The sequence below is a fragment of the Zingiber officinale genome, chromosome 3B (genome assembly GCF_018446385.1).
Source record: "Zingiber officinale cultivar Zhangliang chromosome 3B, Zo_v1.1, whole genome shotgun sequence".
Lineage (NCBI taxonomy): Eukaryota > Viridiplantae > Streptophyta > Magnoliopsida > Zingiberales > Zingiberaceae > Zingiber > Zingiber officinale.
In genome coordinates this window covers 127273413-127292667 of record NC_055991.1, presented here as the reverse complement: position 1 = coordinate 127292667, position 19255 = coordinate 127273413, and the positions used below count along the sequence as shown (strand labels likewise).

Sequence of the window (19255 nt, the reverse complement as noted above, 5' to 3'; positions counted from 1 at the left end):
TTTATTTTTTTTGTTAAGTAATGCATTGGTTGTTATTTTGTTGTGTATTATTCTACAATTATGATTTAATGATTGATATTATTATAACTAAAGAGTTTCTATATGTTTTATCCAAGTTCATGTCAAGCATATATCACTAAGCTTCTTGACCAATGTAGTAAACTTTAATAAATATATCTTCTTGAATGAGATATTAGCTCATCCTTGCATGGTTAAGTTGCCCACACATTTACTTCAACTCCTAAGAGAATAGATTATTGGCCTATAACAATATTTACTAAAAGCATTATGTTGCAGTTTAATTATGATTAGAGATTCTTTGGCAAGTTAATTTGTTCACCTTTGCACTCCTCAAGGAAGGCATCATAATTCCAAAAGAGTAAGAATTGACATCATGCCCATGCTTGTTCTTTTGATGGAGTAATCATAACCTTAAAGCAAAAGCTAGGACAAGCACTGTACTCATAAGGCTCTATACTTGGCTTTTTGACTCATGAAATGACTCTAGGGAAAATTTAAAAACCTCCCTGTGATTTACACCAATAGTTGCAATGAAGCCATCCATAAGTAATGGATAAGTGTCTTAATCATTTCAAAAATTTTAAAAAATTTGAGCTAGGAGAGTTACTCCGGGACGGAGATTACTATTTCATTCCAATTTGTAAAATAACTGAATAATTTTTTATATCACATTAAACTAATGTATGCATCAAAGAATACGGGTAGATTTTTTTTTATCGAACAATGCCAATAAGTAAACATGGGTGGAGATGAGGTTGTCCCTTTAAAGTGTGCATCATATCTCAGTTTTTGATAATGACCAAGTGACATATCGAATTGCACCTTCTTCTTTCAATATTGAAATATGTGTTGAAGAACATTATTGGCATGATGGAATTATTAGCAAATTAATGAGGTGCTAATCATACTTTCTAATAATTTAAGTTGCTCAAAATGCGCATTTTGTTAGTAAAGGTTAAGGGCACATAAACAAGGGCATGCACTCATTATTTTCTTTTCCACACCAATAGTTAAGGGCATATTGCATACAAAAAGTTGTTGATATAATGAGTATACTCCAAAAAAAATGATGATGAAAAGGGTTCCTTGTGAAAACAATTATCGAGGTCTTACTAGGATTTCATATTTCCATTATGAAAGACAAAATATAGAACTTCAACAAATACATGAGATAAATATCGTATATTCTCCACTTCGTTAGTGCGGTTAATGCCATAACGCAATGCCATAGCGCACTGATGCACAATTTGTTACATTATGAGCACGATGAAAAGACATCACTAGATTTGTGATGTTCATTTTATTTATTTATTTATCTATTTTATTAATCTAGTCGTTGCTTATATATACATGTAGATCATGCCTTGAGAAAACACATCAACTCTACCTAGAGGAAAGGCATACAAGGTAATTAACTTTCAAAGTTTTTGTTTCTTCATTTATTTGTTTATATTTTCTTAATTTGCCCATAGTACTACATAGGACCTATCTATGTTGTTCAATATTTACTTATTTAACTAGCACACATATATAGTAGATGAATAAGGCATATACTTTATTGATGTTTGTTTATATGTGCAGCTACACTTATCAATGAAGAACTCACTTGTCCTAGCTTTCTTTGCACTTTGTTTGCTCATGATCTCCGAAACAGTAGTGGTAAGTAGGCAACTTGAGGATAAACCACTGCCATTCTCTCTCCAAGCGACTGACAAAGGGAATGAATACATTAACATTGACGGAATTGCCTCTAGTTCCAATGTTGTTGGTAAAACAGGAAACGAGGAGAGAAAGCTAGGAGAAACCAAAGCAATTGGTGATCTATCAATTGACAAAAACAGTTCCAATGATGCAGACAATTTGGCCACACAAATGAACACTCACATTGACCTACGCAAAAAATGGCATTAAATGGATGTAATGCCACCCTCAAAGCTATGCTTGCTAGTTGTATTAACTACTGTTATAGTGTAAGAATATGTGTGTGGATGAATTTGCTCGAGTGTATGTAGAGCAAATCTTATGTCTAGACTACTATGAAATGCGTGTATAACTTGGCCTTTGGTGTGCATGCTAAAATATCTAATATTTATAAATGAAATAAATAAGTTCGTGGCTAGCTAGCTTGGCTTTAATTATTTTTTTATTTTTAACCATCATCTATGACCCACTATGTTAAGGGTAGGGGAAGAGGGGATCCTAATGGATTAATTTAGGTTAAAGACAACAAAATAACTTTAAAATTGCATTAAGTTCCATCCAAAAATATCATCTTAAGGAAGAGTTGTTAATCAATATCTAATGATATCCATAGGCTAAAAATATCTATTAAATAATATAAAATTATTTTTTATTCACAAGTTGAATTCCTAATCAAAAAATGACAGTTTACTATCTTATGATCTATTTATGAATTAAACACATATATAGTGCTCAGACTTGTTCATTTAATTTAATGAGTTAACATTGAGTGATTTATGACAGGATCTCTAGAATCGTGGGGTTATGGAGAGGGAGAAAAGTTAAATAATTATTTGATTAGCTCTTACCTTGTTTGTAATTTGTATGTCTAATACAATTGAAAATTAAATTTCTAACTTTTACCTTTTACTTCATGAAAATTAAATTTCTATTTATTTGATTACCTCGTACCTTGTTTTCTTGTGCATACATCATATTATATGATGCAAAGATTAATGAAAGTTGTCTATCTTCAATAGGGGGAGAAATTCAATTATGGATAGTGATCCATACTAACACAATTTTGTGTAATTCTTTAAAACAAATGAAATAATACTAACAAATGTTACAATAATAATGTTAAGTGATGAAGATTTATATATATTACCAACTTTTACCTCATGAACTAGGAATTAGTCAAACCATATATCATTAATCTAATAATTTAATCTGGGAAGAAAAAAGGATAGAGCTATAGTTTTTTGGCACTTAATTCTTCTTTTTCTCTCGTGCTTGGTGTTTAATTAAGAGAAGTCTAAAAGGTAGCAGTATGGAAATATCCATTGTCATTTTAAGATCTTGTTCTTCACTATTAATCAAATACGTTCCCAAGGTCTATATAACCATTAAATTATGGCCCCTATTAGTAGAAAACTGTGCATGTTAAATTTTTCTAAATTACTATACATCTATATGAGAAATGCTAAAACTTAAGGTACCTAGCTAGTATTCTAGGTCATCACAAGGATATATCAGCCTCTTGTCCATGTACTAAACTTCTACAAATAAAATATATTCTTGAACCAGGCAGCTAATTATGCTTAATTTACATGACTTTAACTCCAGTTCCTAAAACTATTATGATGTAGTTCGCAATATCCTTGAAAGAGTTGAACCTATATACAATCTAGATCATATACATATGTATGTATTGTGAATTCCTTTGCATTCTATAGACAAGGGTAGATAGAAGCTATTAGGAATAATATATACCATTTAATTGTATGAACTTATAAATAGTATAATTAATTTTACTTGGGAGAAAACTCAGGCATTGCATTGCATAAATGAGGTTATATAATTGAATAGTTTTATTGAAGTGATTGGTGAATCTTTTCACTTTGATTTTCACCTTGCATGAATGCTCCATATATAATTCCAAAAGAGCAAGGGGGCATCATGCTATGCCTTAATTTAATAAGGTACTATCCTAATTAGTATATTAATGTTCTTTAATTTGGCTTATGAAACTAGCTAAAACTATGAAAACCTACCTTAAAAATTTCATCCATGATGGCAAGGGCATAATCAACTTCATCTACAACAATAAAGAAATGCATCATTGCCTCATCCATAAGGAAATTTGTTATTTCTCTATTCTAATAGAGTTGAATCAATTTTACATTATATTAATGTACATTTCAAATATGACTAAAGATATTAATGTACATTACAAAAGACAACATCAACTACTACAGGGGATAAATGTATATTCTCCACTTCCTTAATGCGGTTGATGCCATAGCGCAATGTCATATGCCACACTGATTATGTCATACACAATTTGTTACATTATGAGCACGATGAAAAAGCATCACTAGATTTATGATGTTCATTTTATTTATTTATTTATTTATCTATCTATCTATTTTAATAATCTAGTCATTGCTTATATATACATGTAGTACATGCCTTGAGAAAAACAACTCAACCCTAATAAAAGGAAAGGAATACAAGGTAATCAACTTTCAAAATTCTTCTTAATTTTTTCATCTATTGGCTTATATCTTCTTTAATTTCCCTTAAAATTAGATAAGATATACATGTTGTTCATTAACTAGACTAGCATATAGTCAACTAATCAAACTTATACTTTTGATATTTTCTCATATGCGCAGCTACATTTATCAATGAAGAACTCACTTGGCCTAGCTTTCTTGGCACTATGTGTGCTCATGATCTCCAAATCCATAGTGGTAAATAGGCAACTTGAGGACAAACCACTACCATATTCTCTCTTCAAGCAACCAACAAACGAAACGAATACATTAACATGGAAGAGTTTGTCGTGAGTTCCAATGTTGTCAGTGAAAAATGAAACGAGGAGAGAAAGCTAGTAGAAACCAACAAAGCAGTTGGCAATCAATCACTTGACAAAGAATTGACTGCACAAATGAACTCTCACTATGACCCACATACCCTCAAAGCTATTCTTAATTGCTAGTTATATGCTTAATAAAACACCCATTGCACTTATGATTGGGCGTCAGAACAAATAAGTAATGGCTACCAATTCATGTACTCTAGACTTAATTAATGTGCTCATATATATTACTTTTCATGGCACAAATCAATGTGTTCTGCCACAAAATTATAAATTAAAATTATGGTTACAATAAGATTTCTTTGACAAAACATTTGTTATTTTTATCCATAATCTCATAATTCCATTATGAAAGACAACATATTATCTTTGAACAACACGAGACACAAATATATATTCTCCACTGATTAATGCATGCCACAAACACGAACAGAGAGATAATAATTAGATCACCTGCGCACGCCTGTACTGATCGATCGATGTTGTTGCATATGGCTAATTCCTACGAGCGAGATGTAGCTAGGAGTTGACATCGTGCATGGCGGCCATGCACTCTTCGCCTTTCTTTTGGTCTGCGGCCATGCATGCATGGTTGGTCGTCTTTCTGATAGAGATCTAGAAATTAATAATTTCACAGGACCAGTACGGTCCCCACAAGGGCTATGTTTTGTTTTTGTTTGTTACTCCAGATATGATCGTCAAAATCTTCTGAAAAAGCAAAATAAAAAGCAGACAAAACTAATGAGAGTAACGAAGAAATTAAGTTCAAGCTCAGGTAAAAGTAAGGGCATCTATATTAGTGGATGTTATAATATCTATCATCTCATAAAAAAGTATGAGGTCCCCATACCATGCATACATCATATTAATACATTTATTCTTTTACATTCATTTTAACATTAACCTTTATTATTTGTGGGACCCGTTGTCTATTCATCTTTATTTTTATTACAATTTCAATTGTATTTACATAATTTAAATAATAATTATTTAAAATAATTAATAATATTATTTTAAAATATATTATTTATGTAAAATTAAAATATATTTATTTAAAATTAAAATAAATAATAATATTAATAATTTTATTTAAAATTAAAATATTATTATAAATTTGAAATGAAAGAGTACAACATATAAAAAAAAATTACACTTGCATAAACTTAAAATATAATACTTTCAAGGATTGTTGTTGTATTGTGACTAAATATGTTCAACTAAGTCTGCACGAAGTTGGTGATGCACATGACTATCACGTAGTTCAGAATTTGTCTGGAGATAATCATGAAATCCTCGATTTGAATCTTAGATATGTTGTGCAGGTTCATCACCTTCATCATTGTTGTACCAATTTATCACCTGCTCCCCCTCATCTTCAACAATCATATTGTGCAAAATAATACATGGTAACATAAAATGTTTTAACTTTTTTCTATACCAATAACGAGCTGGACCTCTGACAATTACCCATCGAGAGCTTGGAGCACCTCAAATACTCGTTCAACATCTTTTCTTGCAGCCTCTTGTCTTTCCTTAAACAACCTCCTCTTGAGATCTTCTGGGTAAGGAAAAGCCTTCACGAAAGTAGTCCAGTTCAGATATATTCCATCTGTTAGATAATACCCCTTTGTATATTGAGTCCTGTTGACCGTGAAATTAATCTCCAGGGCATTTCCTTGCAAGACGTTATTGAATATGGGAGATTCGTACAACACATTAATATCATTACGTGAACCTGCGACATCAAAAAATGCATGCCATATCTACAAGTCTTGAGGCGCTACCACTTCAAGCACGATTGTTGGTGATCCATGACCTCTTGTAAACTGGCCTTTCCAAGCAACTGGACAATTTTTCCATTCCCAATGTATGCAATCAAGACTGTCCAACATTCTAGGGAAATTGTGTCTCTCATTATGCATTTGAAGAAGACGTTGAACATCATCAGCATTCTACCTTTTCAAGTATTGATCACCAAATAATTCAACCACATAACCGCATAACTTGAACAGACACTTGATGGTGGTTGATTCACCCATGCGTAGGTGCTCATCAAGATGGTCTGCCGGGACTCCATAAGACAATTGGCGAATCGCAGCTGTGCATTTTTGTAGTGATGACAAGCCTTTTCTTCTCGCAGCATCATCCCTCCGCTGAAAATACGAAGAACGACTTTCAAGTACATTAACTATACGACAAAATAAATCTCTTCGCATGCGAAATCATCTTCGAAATATTTGATCTGGATACACCGGGTTTGTGGAGAAATAATTATTGAAGAGCCTCACATGTCCGGCTTCACGATTTCTTTGGATGAACCTTCTTCTTCTCCGCATCTCGTTATTACTTTGATATACTTCAACTATTTGTTGACTTTGTTGAAGTATCAATGACATTAGCTCATTCCCCGGATCATAATCTTCGTCGCCAACTTCAACTTGGATTTCGTTTTCACTTGTTGAGTCAAAGCTTGTGCTACTTGAATATTGAGACATTTTGGAGGAAACTAATGTAAGTCTATGTTTAGAATAAGAACTGTAGAGCACAAGGTGTCTATTTATTATTTTCTTGTCAACGGATATATTCCAACGATTACTTTCTATTAATCAAATTGCACACATATTCCAACGGCTATATTAATAAAATTATTCTCATTAATTAATTAATTGAAAATATATTCAGCGGATATTTATTTGGGCGGGCCGCCCAATTTATTTATTTCTTCTTTCTAAATAAAATATTTGATTCATTGAAAATTGTAATAATAAAAAAATTATCCGTTGAAATTTGAAATAGCCGTTGAAAAATTAAAATGATCCGTTGGATTGATTAATATCCGTTGCTTTGAAAAGTTATCTGTTGATTAATATCCGTTGCGTTGAAAAATTATCCGTTGATTACTATCCGTTGTTTCTCACCGTTTAAATTATTTTTTTATTTTTTTTAATAGAATATATATATTGTAGAATAAGTTTGTGGTGTGTCACAGGGATTAAAAAAATCTAAAAATAGACATTGAATACGTTCAATATTTTGTGTGGGCTCATATCTATTATAACATTCTCTATTTTGATTTAAACGTTCTTTGAATATTATAACAGATAAATAATGCATCAGTGCAGATGTTCTCATGCTTACGTGCTGTTCGTGTGATGAATTGTTTTCAATCTTCTACTTTAATGCTTGGGGCAGTAATGATTGATGGAGGTTTTTTTGACACTTTAAAGTGCTCTGGTAGCGAGGCGTACGGCTGCTAATCGTGAGCCTGACTAACCAGATCCGACAACTTCTCTATGATTTAGTTATATTCTTGCAGCTCAGAGAAGAAAAAGTATTTGACGGTAGCTATTCATGTCAACATACAATAATGTATCTATATACGTAGAAATATTAGTGTGTTGTGCTTTTGGATCTAGGGTGTACGTCCAACTTTCTTATCTCGTTCGGTCACAATTCAAACGAAGATTATCAAATTAATTGAAGCTTAATTGAAGCTGGGCATTATATGGAAGGTTCAATTTCTTACTTAGCTTGCTAATGTGATGTTGATATTTAAACCAAAAGGGAAAAGGAAAGTCTCTATCGATTTTCGTAACCTCAACAAAATCTATCCAAAAGATTACTATCCCTTCCCCGTATCGATTAGTTGATAGACTCTACTTCTGGTTATGAACTCATATGCTATTGGATCAGATGAACCGGCTAGATGAGCGTGAATAGATGACCTGCAAAACAAGTTAGAACATTCTTTTGCTTTCTTGCTTAGCAAGGACACATAATTAATTAAAAACAAATAAATAACATAAAATTAAGGAAGGGACTCAATGATTTACTTGATTATAACTTAGGTGGTAGTTATCCAAACCAATTGAAAATACTAAAAGAAAACTCCTCCTACGATAATAGTCAAAGCGAAGAATCCTCTTATAGTAGTTAGAAGCTTAGAAATGAAGTACATAAGTTTATTTTAAGTGTATTATTGAACTCCTACCTATAGGGCGCTATTTATAGCATTTTGATTGAAATAATCATTTGCTGACGTGGCATTGGAGATGCCTCCAATGACATCTAAGGTGCCTCCAATGAGCTAAGGTTTATCCACATTACAACGGCTTCTTAATAGTTACTATTCATTGGAGGCGCATCGGCTACTGTTCATCCAAGGTGCCTCCAATCCATCGAAGGTGCCTCAAGTCCTGCGATTAGTAGCATCTCTATTGAGCATCTAAGGCGCCTCAAGCCAATTAAAGCGCCTCAAGTCTTCATGGTCAACTTCTGAGTTGACTATTTTCAAACTTCGCTCGCTTGGATAATGCTCTGATCGTTCGGAATTGAGCTCACCTGAACCTAACTCTGATTTTCTATTCGAACAGGGGCTTTCTCCCAACTTCTCGTCTCTTGGATGCGTCATATGCATCCTTCTCGTTCCATCGGTATACTCTCTATAGCTCCTTGTCTCTCGGATGCATCGAGTCTATCGACTCCCTTATCATGTCATCCTTCTCGTTCGCTACGTCTTCTGCTCGACTTTTGTATTCCTAAATTCGTGCACACTCAGATGCAATGCATTAAATATACAGGGTCTAACTTAGCTCGATTGATCATATCAAAACTAACCTAGGGTACTTACAATCTTCCGCTTTTTGATGTGTATCAACCCGAATTAAGATTAGAGCAAACAAAAAAAAAAAATTATAAAAATAATCATAACATCAAATATTACAATTAAGTATAAATAAAATATTACAATTAAGTAAAAATAATAACTTTGCAATCTTCCCCTTAACGTAACCCCCATAATTCACATCAAAAAAAAGGAAAAGTTAAAAATAGCAAAAGAAATTTTTGAGAGAATTTTCTAAGGATTATTCAAGATGATCTAAGGTTATGTATTTTTATTGAAATTATTTTCCAAATAAAATAATTTCTAAGATTTTAACCTTAGATAAGCTAATAATAATTTAAAAATTATTTTAAATTTTTAAAAAATCTTAAAAATTTTGTCAATATTAATCGAATCAATCTAATCATAAAAAAAAATTTCATGAAAAAATTGTTTTTTCTTTTAGTTAGAAAATATTTTTCTTTATAGACATGGAAGTTTTGCAAAATAAATACTTAAAAATATATTTTTACTTCAAAAAATTTTGATAAATTTTCTAAGCATTCAAAATCTAACAGTTAGTTTTGGAAAATTCAAAATTTTCAAAAAATAATCTCCGAAATTTTTTAATTTTAAAATTTCATTATTTGGTAAAAAATCATAAAAATTTATATAACAGTTGAAAGATTTTAAAATTTTATCTGCTAATAAATAACATCTTTGTTGATCACAGAAAGACAATTAAGTAGAAAAATTAAACAAAAGTTAACAAAAAAAATTAATTTTTCCAATGCATTTAATAATTCAACTAAATTAATTTCTAACATGCACATAAAATTAATTTAATAAGTAAGAATAGATTTTGATATCTACAATAAATTATTACCTACTAGATTAATTAAATATTTTTTAAAAATATTATAGTAAAATACCGAAAATAGGCGAATATTAATAAGGGAATTTTTTGGAATTTTTGGAAATTTTTCGGAGCTCGTATGGATGAGTTAACGGGGATGAAAACGGGGCCCGGAAAAGCCTGTTTAGGCTACCCTATTTTAATAAGGAAAAGTTTTATTTCCTTTTTCCTTTTCCTTTTTCTTTTTCTTTTATTTTCTTTATTTTGTTTCTTCCTCGCCGTTTCTTTCTCCCCCTGCCGAACCCGACGCCTTGCCCTAACCCATGCGACACCGACGGTTCTTCCTTCCCCTTCCTCTCCGATCGACGCTGGCCAAGTTTCAGTTTCCCTGTCTCTTTCCCTTTTCTGGCCGAGCAACACCGACTCTTCCTCTTCCCTATCGCGCCGCTGCCTTCCTCCATTCACTCTCCGTCGCGCCAATCTCAGAGAGCTAGCCGCCTAACTTGTGCACCGGTCGCCACAACCATAGCAGCCAGGCGTGGGTGGCTGTACCCGGTGCCACCATCGCGCCACCATTCTTCTGTTCCGGCCATCGTCAAGCTCTAGCACTGTGCCCTAGCGCCGACCATAGCTGTTTGCCTCATATCTTTCGCTCCTCATCACCGAACCTTGTATTAAGGGGTCCAGCACCTCCTCTTCGTCGGATTTTGGACCAGGGAGGTATACTATCTTCTACTCTTCACTGGATTTTGGATTTCTCTTCCTCGCTGTGCTCCAACAGATCCGTGCCACTTACCTTTGTATCGGCAGTGAGCTTGACCCCGTTTCCTGCCTCGATTTGGTTCTATGGTTGTCATGAAATAGCTCCATCAGGTCATTGAGGAGGTATAAGCATACGATTATTACTCTTTTGTTGGTTTAGTTTTCCTTTCTAGATTATCCTCTTTAGTCTCATGTTGGATTGTTTTGTTTAAGGGTGCTTGGATTGAAAATTCACTGGCAGGAGAAATGTGAAGGTTTTAGATTTGAATTGGAGACTTTGATTCAAGGTAAGCTATGTATAGTGTTTTGGTTGATCTCTTGTTAGTGTTAGGTTGATATGGATTGGTAACATATTCTATTTGAGATGTTAATCTGTGATAACATGACTAATGAGTAATTAGTTATCTTAGGTTGGAATTTCAGATGTGATTGAGGTGCGGATTGTGGATGATTTACATTTAGGGCAATAGCTTTATGGTTACTCCGACTAGAATTTTTTTGACAACCACTTCTCTGTCTGCAAGGTGATAAAAGGATACTCACTTTTGGGACCCTGATTACGGGACGATTGTTCTGATGTGAGGATTTGTTTAGCACAGACTATAGTTTAAGGCGGGTACTTTTGACTTTATATCTTTGATATGCATAGTAGTGAATTTAACAAGTAGCAATAATTATGTTCTCTTATTTTCTTCGGTTAATCACTACCCGATACCTGTTACATTATTGGTTGATTGCTTGTTTTCTATCTCATGTATTCCTTACCTGTTGATACATGCTTATAGGGGTAGTGATATATCATGTTTTACCATGTTCAGGACCTAGGTTTTATACCTTCAGTGTACCTTTGATTTGATTCGTTGACCTATGGTGCACTTTTATATATCTATGGATTACCTCAGGATATTTGTGGTTAGTGTCATGCACCATTTGCATGATTGCATGCTGTGCGATAGTCCGCTCCATTATTGTTGAGTACATCGCCAGTTAGATGGATCTGCACACACCACCACTCATGGGTTAGTGGTCGATTCAAGCAATGTGTGTTGCAGTAGGGATTTTGTTTGGCTCCGTTGGTCCGCTCATGGGTAGCGTGATGCAACGTGTTAGCCAGCAGGGATTCCTCCCCGTCATCGTGTACCGGGAGTTGAGAGCATTGTGCTCCCCCATTTATGATTTGGGGTAGGAGGATAAATGTACTCCAACAGCATCCCGTCCACTCGGTCACTCATTAGGAGCAGTGACGACAGAGTGCACGGTTGTCACAGCCTTACCCACTCGACCTCACTATTGTGTGTGAGATGATCGACTGGCGTCAGGGGTGACCAGGACGCATCATTGGCATCATATGCATGATGCATTTATTGCTTGTGTTTGTGCTTGTTGCATTTATATGCTGTATATTGTTTGGACGCCTATGTTTGACATGCATACAGGATTTCTATGCCACTCGGACTGTTTGTCCTTATACCCAGGTCCTGGTTAGTACAGTTTTTCTCCTGTTTACTTCAGTTGCATTTCATCCTTTTATATCAGGAGACTATACGCATGATTAGTGCTAGATGTTATTTCCCTACCTTACATATCAGTTGCACCTACTGAGTGTTGGACTGACCCCGTCTCCATTGTTGATATTTTCAGGTTGATGCTGTCAGGAGAAAGTTCCAGTTGCTAGTCCCTACAGACCTCGAGGATATTATTGGTCTTTTGGTTTTCTTACATAGACTATGCTAAATTTGTTTTGTTTGATGGTATGGATATGATATGGATTTTGTAATGTCGATGGACTTGGTTTGGTTTTGCTTTTACTACATGTCTGCCTAGACAGCAGAAGAGGTAAATTGATCTTATCGTCGGATTTCTGTTTTATGAGTGTAGTTGAGTAGGGTGGATTTTGAGTCTTCTTATCATTGCTTATTAAACTGCGTGGAAAGTCTGTGTGTTGTATTTTATTTTCTGTTATTATTCCAGCCGCATGTGGCTGACATATATGGAGATGTAGAAAGTTTTAGATTGTCCGCCGTACAGGGGAGATGCTGCCGAAATTTCTTCGGACAGGGACTCCTCCGGGGCGTGACAATTTATTTGGTATCAGAGCTTAGGTTTTACGATCTTTGTTTTCGTATTTTGGATATTTGGGATAACCTGATACCAATTTCTTTGGTATCAGAGCGGGTTATGTCACCTGCTTTTGGTGTTCTAGATGTTCGGGCTAGCCCAAGTTTGCGAGTCAAACTGGGTAGTTATTTTGGATTGCACGGATTTTACATTATGTATATGTTATGGATTTCCGATTTGGATTTATATAGATTTCCGGTGATTTTCATGTTCGGAATTTTGAGGTCAGAAGTTGGGGACTGGACAGTGATGGAACATCTCCAGACGGTAATTAGGTATGATGTTTAATTTTATAGTTTATGACATGTATTAGCATTCTTTATTTAATACTTGTCTGGTTGTTGTAACACATATTACATGTGATAGGTTAGTCTTTGAGCATGGTTGACCTTAATAGAGATCAAGGATTATAGTCTCTGGTGATTTTTCATATCATACCATCAGTAGTTTTAGCTTCTGTTACTACTAGTAGGAGATGGAGGCACATACCAGCCTCTGCTATTGTTAGATGGGTAATGGATGATACCTACATATTCCTGTTGACTTAGCCAGTAGAGTTTTTATACTCATATCTTTTGGATATTAGGGTACCCGATACGATGAAAATTGGTCATTGGGGAGTTATCATGTTTGATTATTGTTGAGAATGGTTTGAGGTTGAGGGATATTGTGAGATCAGATATTGTGATATGTTGATTTCTAATGAATTATGAGAGTAAATGTTATGTGGTTGTCTGATGATCTATTACTAGATATTTGTTTTGATGATCTATTAGTGGATAGCTATTTTGATGATCTATTATTTGGGTTGTCGTTGATGGTGACATAGTGAGTGTCATGTATGATATTCACAGGTTTGATGATTATAGTTGGTGATCAGATTATAAATCGGGTGCTAGAGAGTTTACGGTTGAGTGTGCCTATGAGATTTTAATAAATCTGGTTAGTTGTGGTTAGTTAACAAGATGATAAAATTGATATTTGCTTCCTCTGATATTGGACTATGTGGATAAATAATGATTTGATGTTTTGAATGCTAACTTGCTCTCATGGGGAGTAGAGACTTATTCACCTGATATTATGTGGGCTGATATTTTTTAGGATAAAAATAAGAGTGTCTTGATGTTATTGAATTCTGACTTTTTCTTTTGGGTCGTACACATTTATACATATGATTATTGTGGGTTTCTAGTAGATTATACCCGAGTGGTTAGGCATACATGTCTGATTGTTTATTGGAGGTATTTTGTCAATTAAAACTATGTTGTCATATGTGCACATATGTTTGAGTGTTTTATTAGATGTATCTTATCGATTTAATCTGAGTTGTGATATGTGCAGATGTGTTCGGTGTAATATTTGAGGTATCTTGTTTATTATATGATTGTTCTGAGTGTATACTCGTGTCGATTATGATTTGTTGGAAATATTACGTTGATTATACTCTTGGCATAGGTGTATATATGTCATGTGAGTGTTGTTGAGGTGTATTGTTGATTATACCTATGTTGATATATACACACGGGTTTGGTATGCATTGTTGGAGGTATTACGATGAATTATATTTATGTTGTGAGTATGTATGAGTGTACAAATTGGAGGATTATGTCGATCATACATATGATGTGTGAGCAAGTGTGTCAGGTGTATTGTTGGTAGCAGCATGATGATTCTACTTATGTTGAATGCAGGATGTGGAGTGTCTGCATTATGCCATTTGTTGGATTACCCTGTCAACTCATATTCTTATCAGTGGGTGACTCACTACGATGTTGATAGATTTGACGATGAGTTTGATTCGATTGCTGGATTGTTATACCTTTGGCTGCCCACAGTGATATGTGGTTGAGTGATCTCGTGCAGCCTCTAGTTGGATAGTTAGGTGCCATGGACACTTATGGATCGTTTGTGGTGGAGCGAAGCTCCCACATATTATTGTTGGTTTGTGATAAAGCGTTGCTCTTACATATTTTGAATTGTTGTGGTGGAGCGTTGCTCCCACATATTACGGATTGTTTGTGGTAGAGCGTTGCTCCCACATATGTGGTATTTTCTGTGATGGAGCGTTGCTCTCACACTGAAGGATCTATGCTCAGATGATTTATATCGTTGGTGATCATATTTCAGACTTATTGTCAGGGATCTTATGGTTAGAAATGTCTGTGATACGGATATTATGTGTCATAATTTTACCATTAGGGTTTGGGAAGCCTTAGAGGTTTCCAAAGACTTGATGATTTTGGTATTCCCAAGATGTTTGGATCGGTTTTCATTGTCTTTGTTGACGGTGTTGTGATCTATTTCGGATCCACGGTGAGTTACGCACTTCATCTTAGCATAGTTCTAGAGATGCTTCGATGGAAACGTCTAGATGTGAAGATCAGTAATGCGTATTTTGGTTGTCTTCTGTGAAATGTTTGAGACACACGGTCATCAGTAGGAGTATACCGTGGTTCCACAGGAGATCGAGGTTGTTACCGTTGGGAGTAGACGGAATCTATAGAAGAGACTCGCAACTTCCTTTGTTTGGCTCGATATTTCCGGAGATACGTTAAGGGTTTCTCATGGATTGCTATGCTACTTACACGCCTGATCAGGAAAGGCGTGAAGTTCACTTGGACTGAGGATGACAAGACCAGCTTCAAGGAGCTGAAGCGGAGACTAGTGTCGGCTCCAATTTTGATTTTTACCTTCTGGAGAGGACGGATATGTCTTCTACACCGACTCATCTATTCAGGGTTTAAGCGCTATTCTGATGCAGCACGATATGGTAGTCTCCTATGCTTCTCGTCGGTTGAAGGAACATGAGAAGAACTACCCTGTACATGATCTGGAGCAAGTCGCCATTATTTTTACCATGAAGATTTGGCAACACTATTTATATGGCGTTACATTTGAGATTCTCACTGACCATAAGAGTCTCAAATATCTGTTTATTTAGAAGGAACTTAATCTCCGACAGAGGAGATGGATGGAGTTTCTGAAGGATTATGATTATACCATTTAGCTATCATCCGGGGAGAGCTAATGTGGTTGCCGATGCGCTTAGCAGGAAGTCCGGAGGGACTTTAGCTTGCCACCGAGTTGTGGTCACAGACTTGATTTAAGGTTTCTCCGATTAGGGCCTTGAGGGGTAAGGACAGACAGAGTAGGGTACTCTGGTTACCATGGTTGCTCAGTCGTCGATCAGGACGAGGATCCGAGAGCCCTAGGCTGTTGATCAGTATTTATTGTTTATTTGCAGCCAGATAGCTTCCGGGCAGCAGACCGAGTTCACACAAGACGAGGAGGGTGTTATACACTTCCGAGGCAGATTATGCGTACTTTAGTCTCAACCGGTCTTATAGGAGTTACTTCCGGAGGCTCATCGTTCATGATTTGTTGTCCACCCAGGCGGTACCCGTGTGTACCAAGATTTGAGGTGTTTTTATTGGTGGAACGACCTGAAGGAAGACATCGCGGATTTTGTAGCTAGATGTCTTGTCTGTCAGCAAGTGAAGGCCGAGCATCAGAGACCTGCCGGCTTACTTCAGCAGATTTCTATTCCTGAGTGGAAATGAGAACACATTACTATGGACTTTGTGGTGGGTTTACCGAGGACATGACGAGGACATGACGCGATTTGGGTAATCGTTGGTCAATTAACCAAATCCGCGCATTTCTTAGCGATCCGGAAGACTGATTTCCTGGATCGATTGGCAGATCTGTATTGCCGGGAGATCATCAGATTACATTGTGTCCCTTTGACTATTATTTCGGATAGAGACGCCGGTCACGTCTCGTTTTTGACGGAGTCTGCAGCAGGCCTTGGGCACGCAGCTCTGTTTCAATACAACTTTCCATCCGTAGACAGATGGACCGTTAGAGCGGACCATTCAGACTTTAGAGGATCTGCTGAGGTCATGTGTTATGGATTTCGGAGGCAGTTGGGAGGACCATTTGCCGTTTGTAGAGTTTGCCTACAACAATAGCTTTCATTCAGCAATCCAGATGGCACCGTTTGGGCGTTCTATGGTAGGCCTTGTCGGACACCCGTCCTCTGGGATGAGGTTGGAGAGGCCCAGATGTTGGGACCTCAGAGAGCTCAGCAGGATGCAGAGTTGGTCCGTACTATTAGACAGAGAGTTACAGAGGCACAGGACTGCCAGGAGAGTTATGCTGACAGGAGTCGGAGAATCTTAGAGTTCTCTATTTGCGACCATGTATTTCTGCGAGTTTCACCCATGAAAGGGGTGAAGAGATTGGCCTCAGAGGTAAGCCAGCTCCGCGATACATTGGACTTTTCCAGATCTTGGAGAAGATTGGAGCGGTAGCTTACTGGCTAGCACTACCACCGTCCTTGGTAGGCGTGTACTATGTATTCTACGTATCTATGTTGAGAAGATACGTACCCGACCCGACGCATGTACTGACAGATATCTCAGGTCCAGTTCAACCTGACGTCACTTATGAGGAGATTCCGGTACGGATATTGGACCGGAAAGAGCGTCAGTTATGGAACAAGACAATCCGACTGGTTAAAGTCGGATGGCAGCATCATACGAACGAGGAGGCTACTTGAGAGCTTGAGGATACTATCCGAGCTCGATACCCCATCTTTTTACTTGAGGTGTGTGATTTAATTTACCATTCAGCATTTTGTACTCTTTACCTGTTGTTAGTATTTGCTGATAGTAGATAATGAAATGTGGGGACCAAATTTTTATTAGTGGGGGAGAATGTAAAATACCGAAAATAGGCGAATATTAATAAGGGAATTTTTTGGAATTTATGGAAATTTTTCGAGAATTTTTCGGAGCTCGTATGAACGAGTTAACGGGGATGAAAACGGGGCCCGGAAAAGCCTGTTTAGGCTACCTTGTTTTAATAATGAAAAGTTTTATTTTCTTTTTCCTTTTCCTTTTTCTTTTTCTTTTATTTTCTTTATTTTCTCTCTTCCTCACCGTTTCTTTCTCCCCCTGCCGAACTCGACGCCTTGCCCTAACCCATGCGACACCGACGGTTCTTCCTTCCCCTTCCTCTCCGATCGACGTCAGCCAAGTTTCAGTTTCCCCGTCTCTTTCCCTTTTTCGGCCGAGCAACACCGACTCTTCCTCTTCCCTATCGCGCCGCTGCCTTCCTCCATTCACTCTACGCCGCGCCGATCTCAGAGAGCTAGCCGCCTAACCTGTGCACCGGTCGCCACAACCATAGCAGCCAGGCGCGGGTGGCTGTACCCGGTGCCACCATCGCGCCACCATTCTTCTGTTCCGGCCATCGTCAAGCTCTAGTACTGTGCCCTAGCGCCGACCATAGCTGTTTGCCTCATATCTTTCGCTCCTCATCACCGAACCTTGTATTTAGGGGTCCAGCACCTCCTCTTCGTCGGATTTTGGACCAGGGAGGTATACTATCTTCTACTCTTCACTGGATTTTGGATTTCTCTTCCTCGCTGTGCTCCAACAGATCCGTGCCACTTACCTTTGTATCGGCAGTGAGCTTGACCCCGTTTCCTGCCTCGATTTGGTTCTATGGTTGTCATGAAATAGCTCCATCAGGTCATTGAGGAGGTATAAGCATACGATTATTACTCTTTTGTTGGTTTAGTTTTCCTTTCTAGATTATCCTCTTTAGTCTCATGTTGGATTGTTTTGTTTAAGGGTGCTTGGATTGAAAATTCACTGGCAGGAGAAATGTGAAGGTTTTAGATTTGAATTGGAGACTTTGATTCAAGGTAAGCTATGTATAGTGTTTTGGTTGATCTCTTGTTAGTGTTAGGTTGATATGGATTGGTAACATATTCTATTTGAGATGTTAATCTGTGATAACATGACTAATGAGTAATTAGTTATCTTAGGTTGGAATTTCAGATGTGATTGAGGTGCGGATTGTGGATGATTTACATTTAGGGCAGTAGCTTTATGGTTACTCCGACTAGAATTTTTTTGACAACCACTTCTCTGTCTGCAAGGTGATAAAAGGATACTCACTTTTCGGACCCTGATTACGGGACGATTGTTCTGATGTGAGGATTTGTTTAGCACAGACTATAGTTTAAGGCGGGTACTTTTGACTTTATATCTTTGATATGCATAGTAGTGAATTTAATAAGTAGCAATAATTATGTTCTCTTATTTTCTTCGGTTAATCACTACCCGATACCTGTTACATTATTGGTTGATTGCTTGTTTTCTATCTCATGTATTCCTTACCTGTTGATACATGCTTATAGGGGTAGTGATATATCATGTTTTACCATGTTCAGGACCTAGGTTTTATACCTTCAGTGTACCTTTGATTTGATTCGTTGACCTATGGTGCACTTTTATATATCTATGGATTACCTCAGGAT

General features: G+C 36.5%; 1 protein-coding gene and 1 long non-coding RNA gene across 2 annotated transcripts; one reads left to right on the top strand and one right to left on the bottom strand.

Annotated features, from left to right (window-relative positions):
- The first annotated feature begins 1363 nt into the window (after positions 1 to 1363).
- Positions 1364 to 2140, top strand: LOC121968598. The gene is made up of 2 exons (XR_006108230.1): positions 1364 to 1428; positions 1603 to 2140. It is a non-coding gene; the product is annotated as an uncharacterized LOC121968598 (long non-coding RNA).
- Positions 2141 to 6048: 3908 nt separating this feature from the next.
- On the bottom strand, positions 6049 to 18181 carry LOC122055216. Its single transcript, XM_042616590.1, has 4 exons — positions 18092 to 18181; positions 6600 to 6738; positions 6413 to 6541; positions 6049 to 6320 (listed from the first exon to the last, which is right to left on the bottom strand). Exons 1-4 carry the CDS (start codon positions 18179 to 18181, stop codon positions 6049 to 6051), a joined length of 630 nt encoding a protein of 209 aa, XP_042472524.1.
- Between the last annotated feature and the right edge of the window lie 1074 nt (positions 18182 to 19255).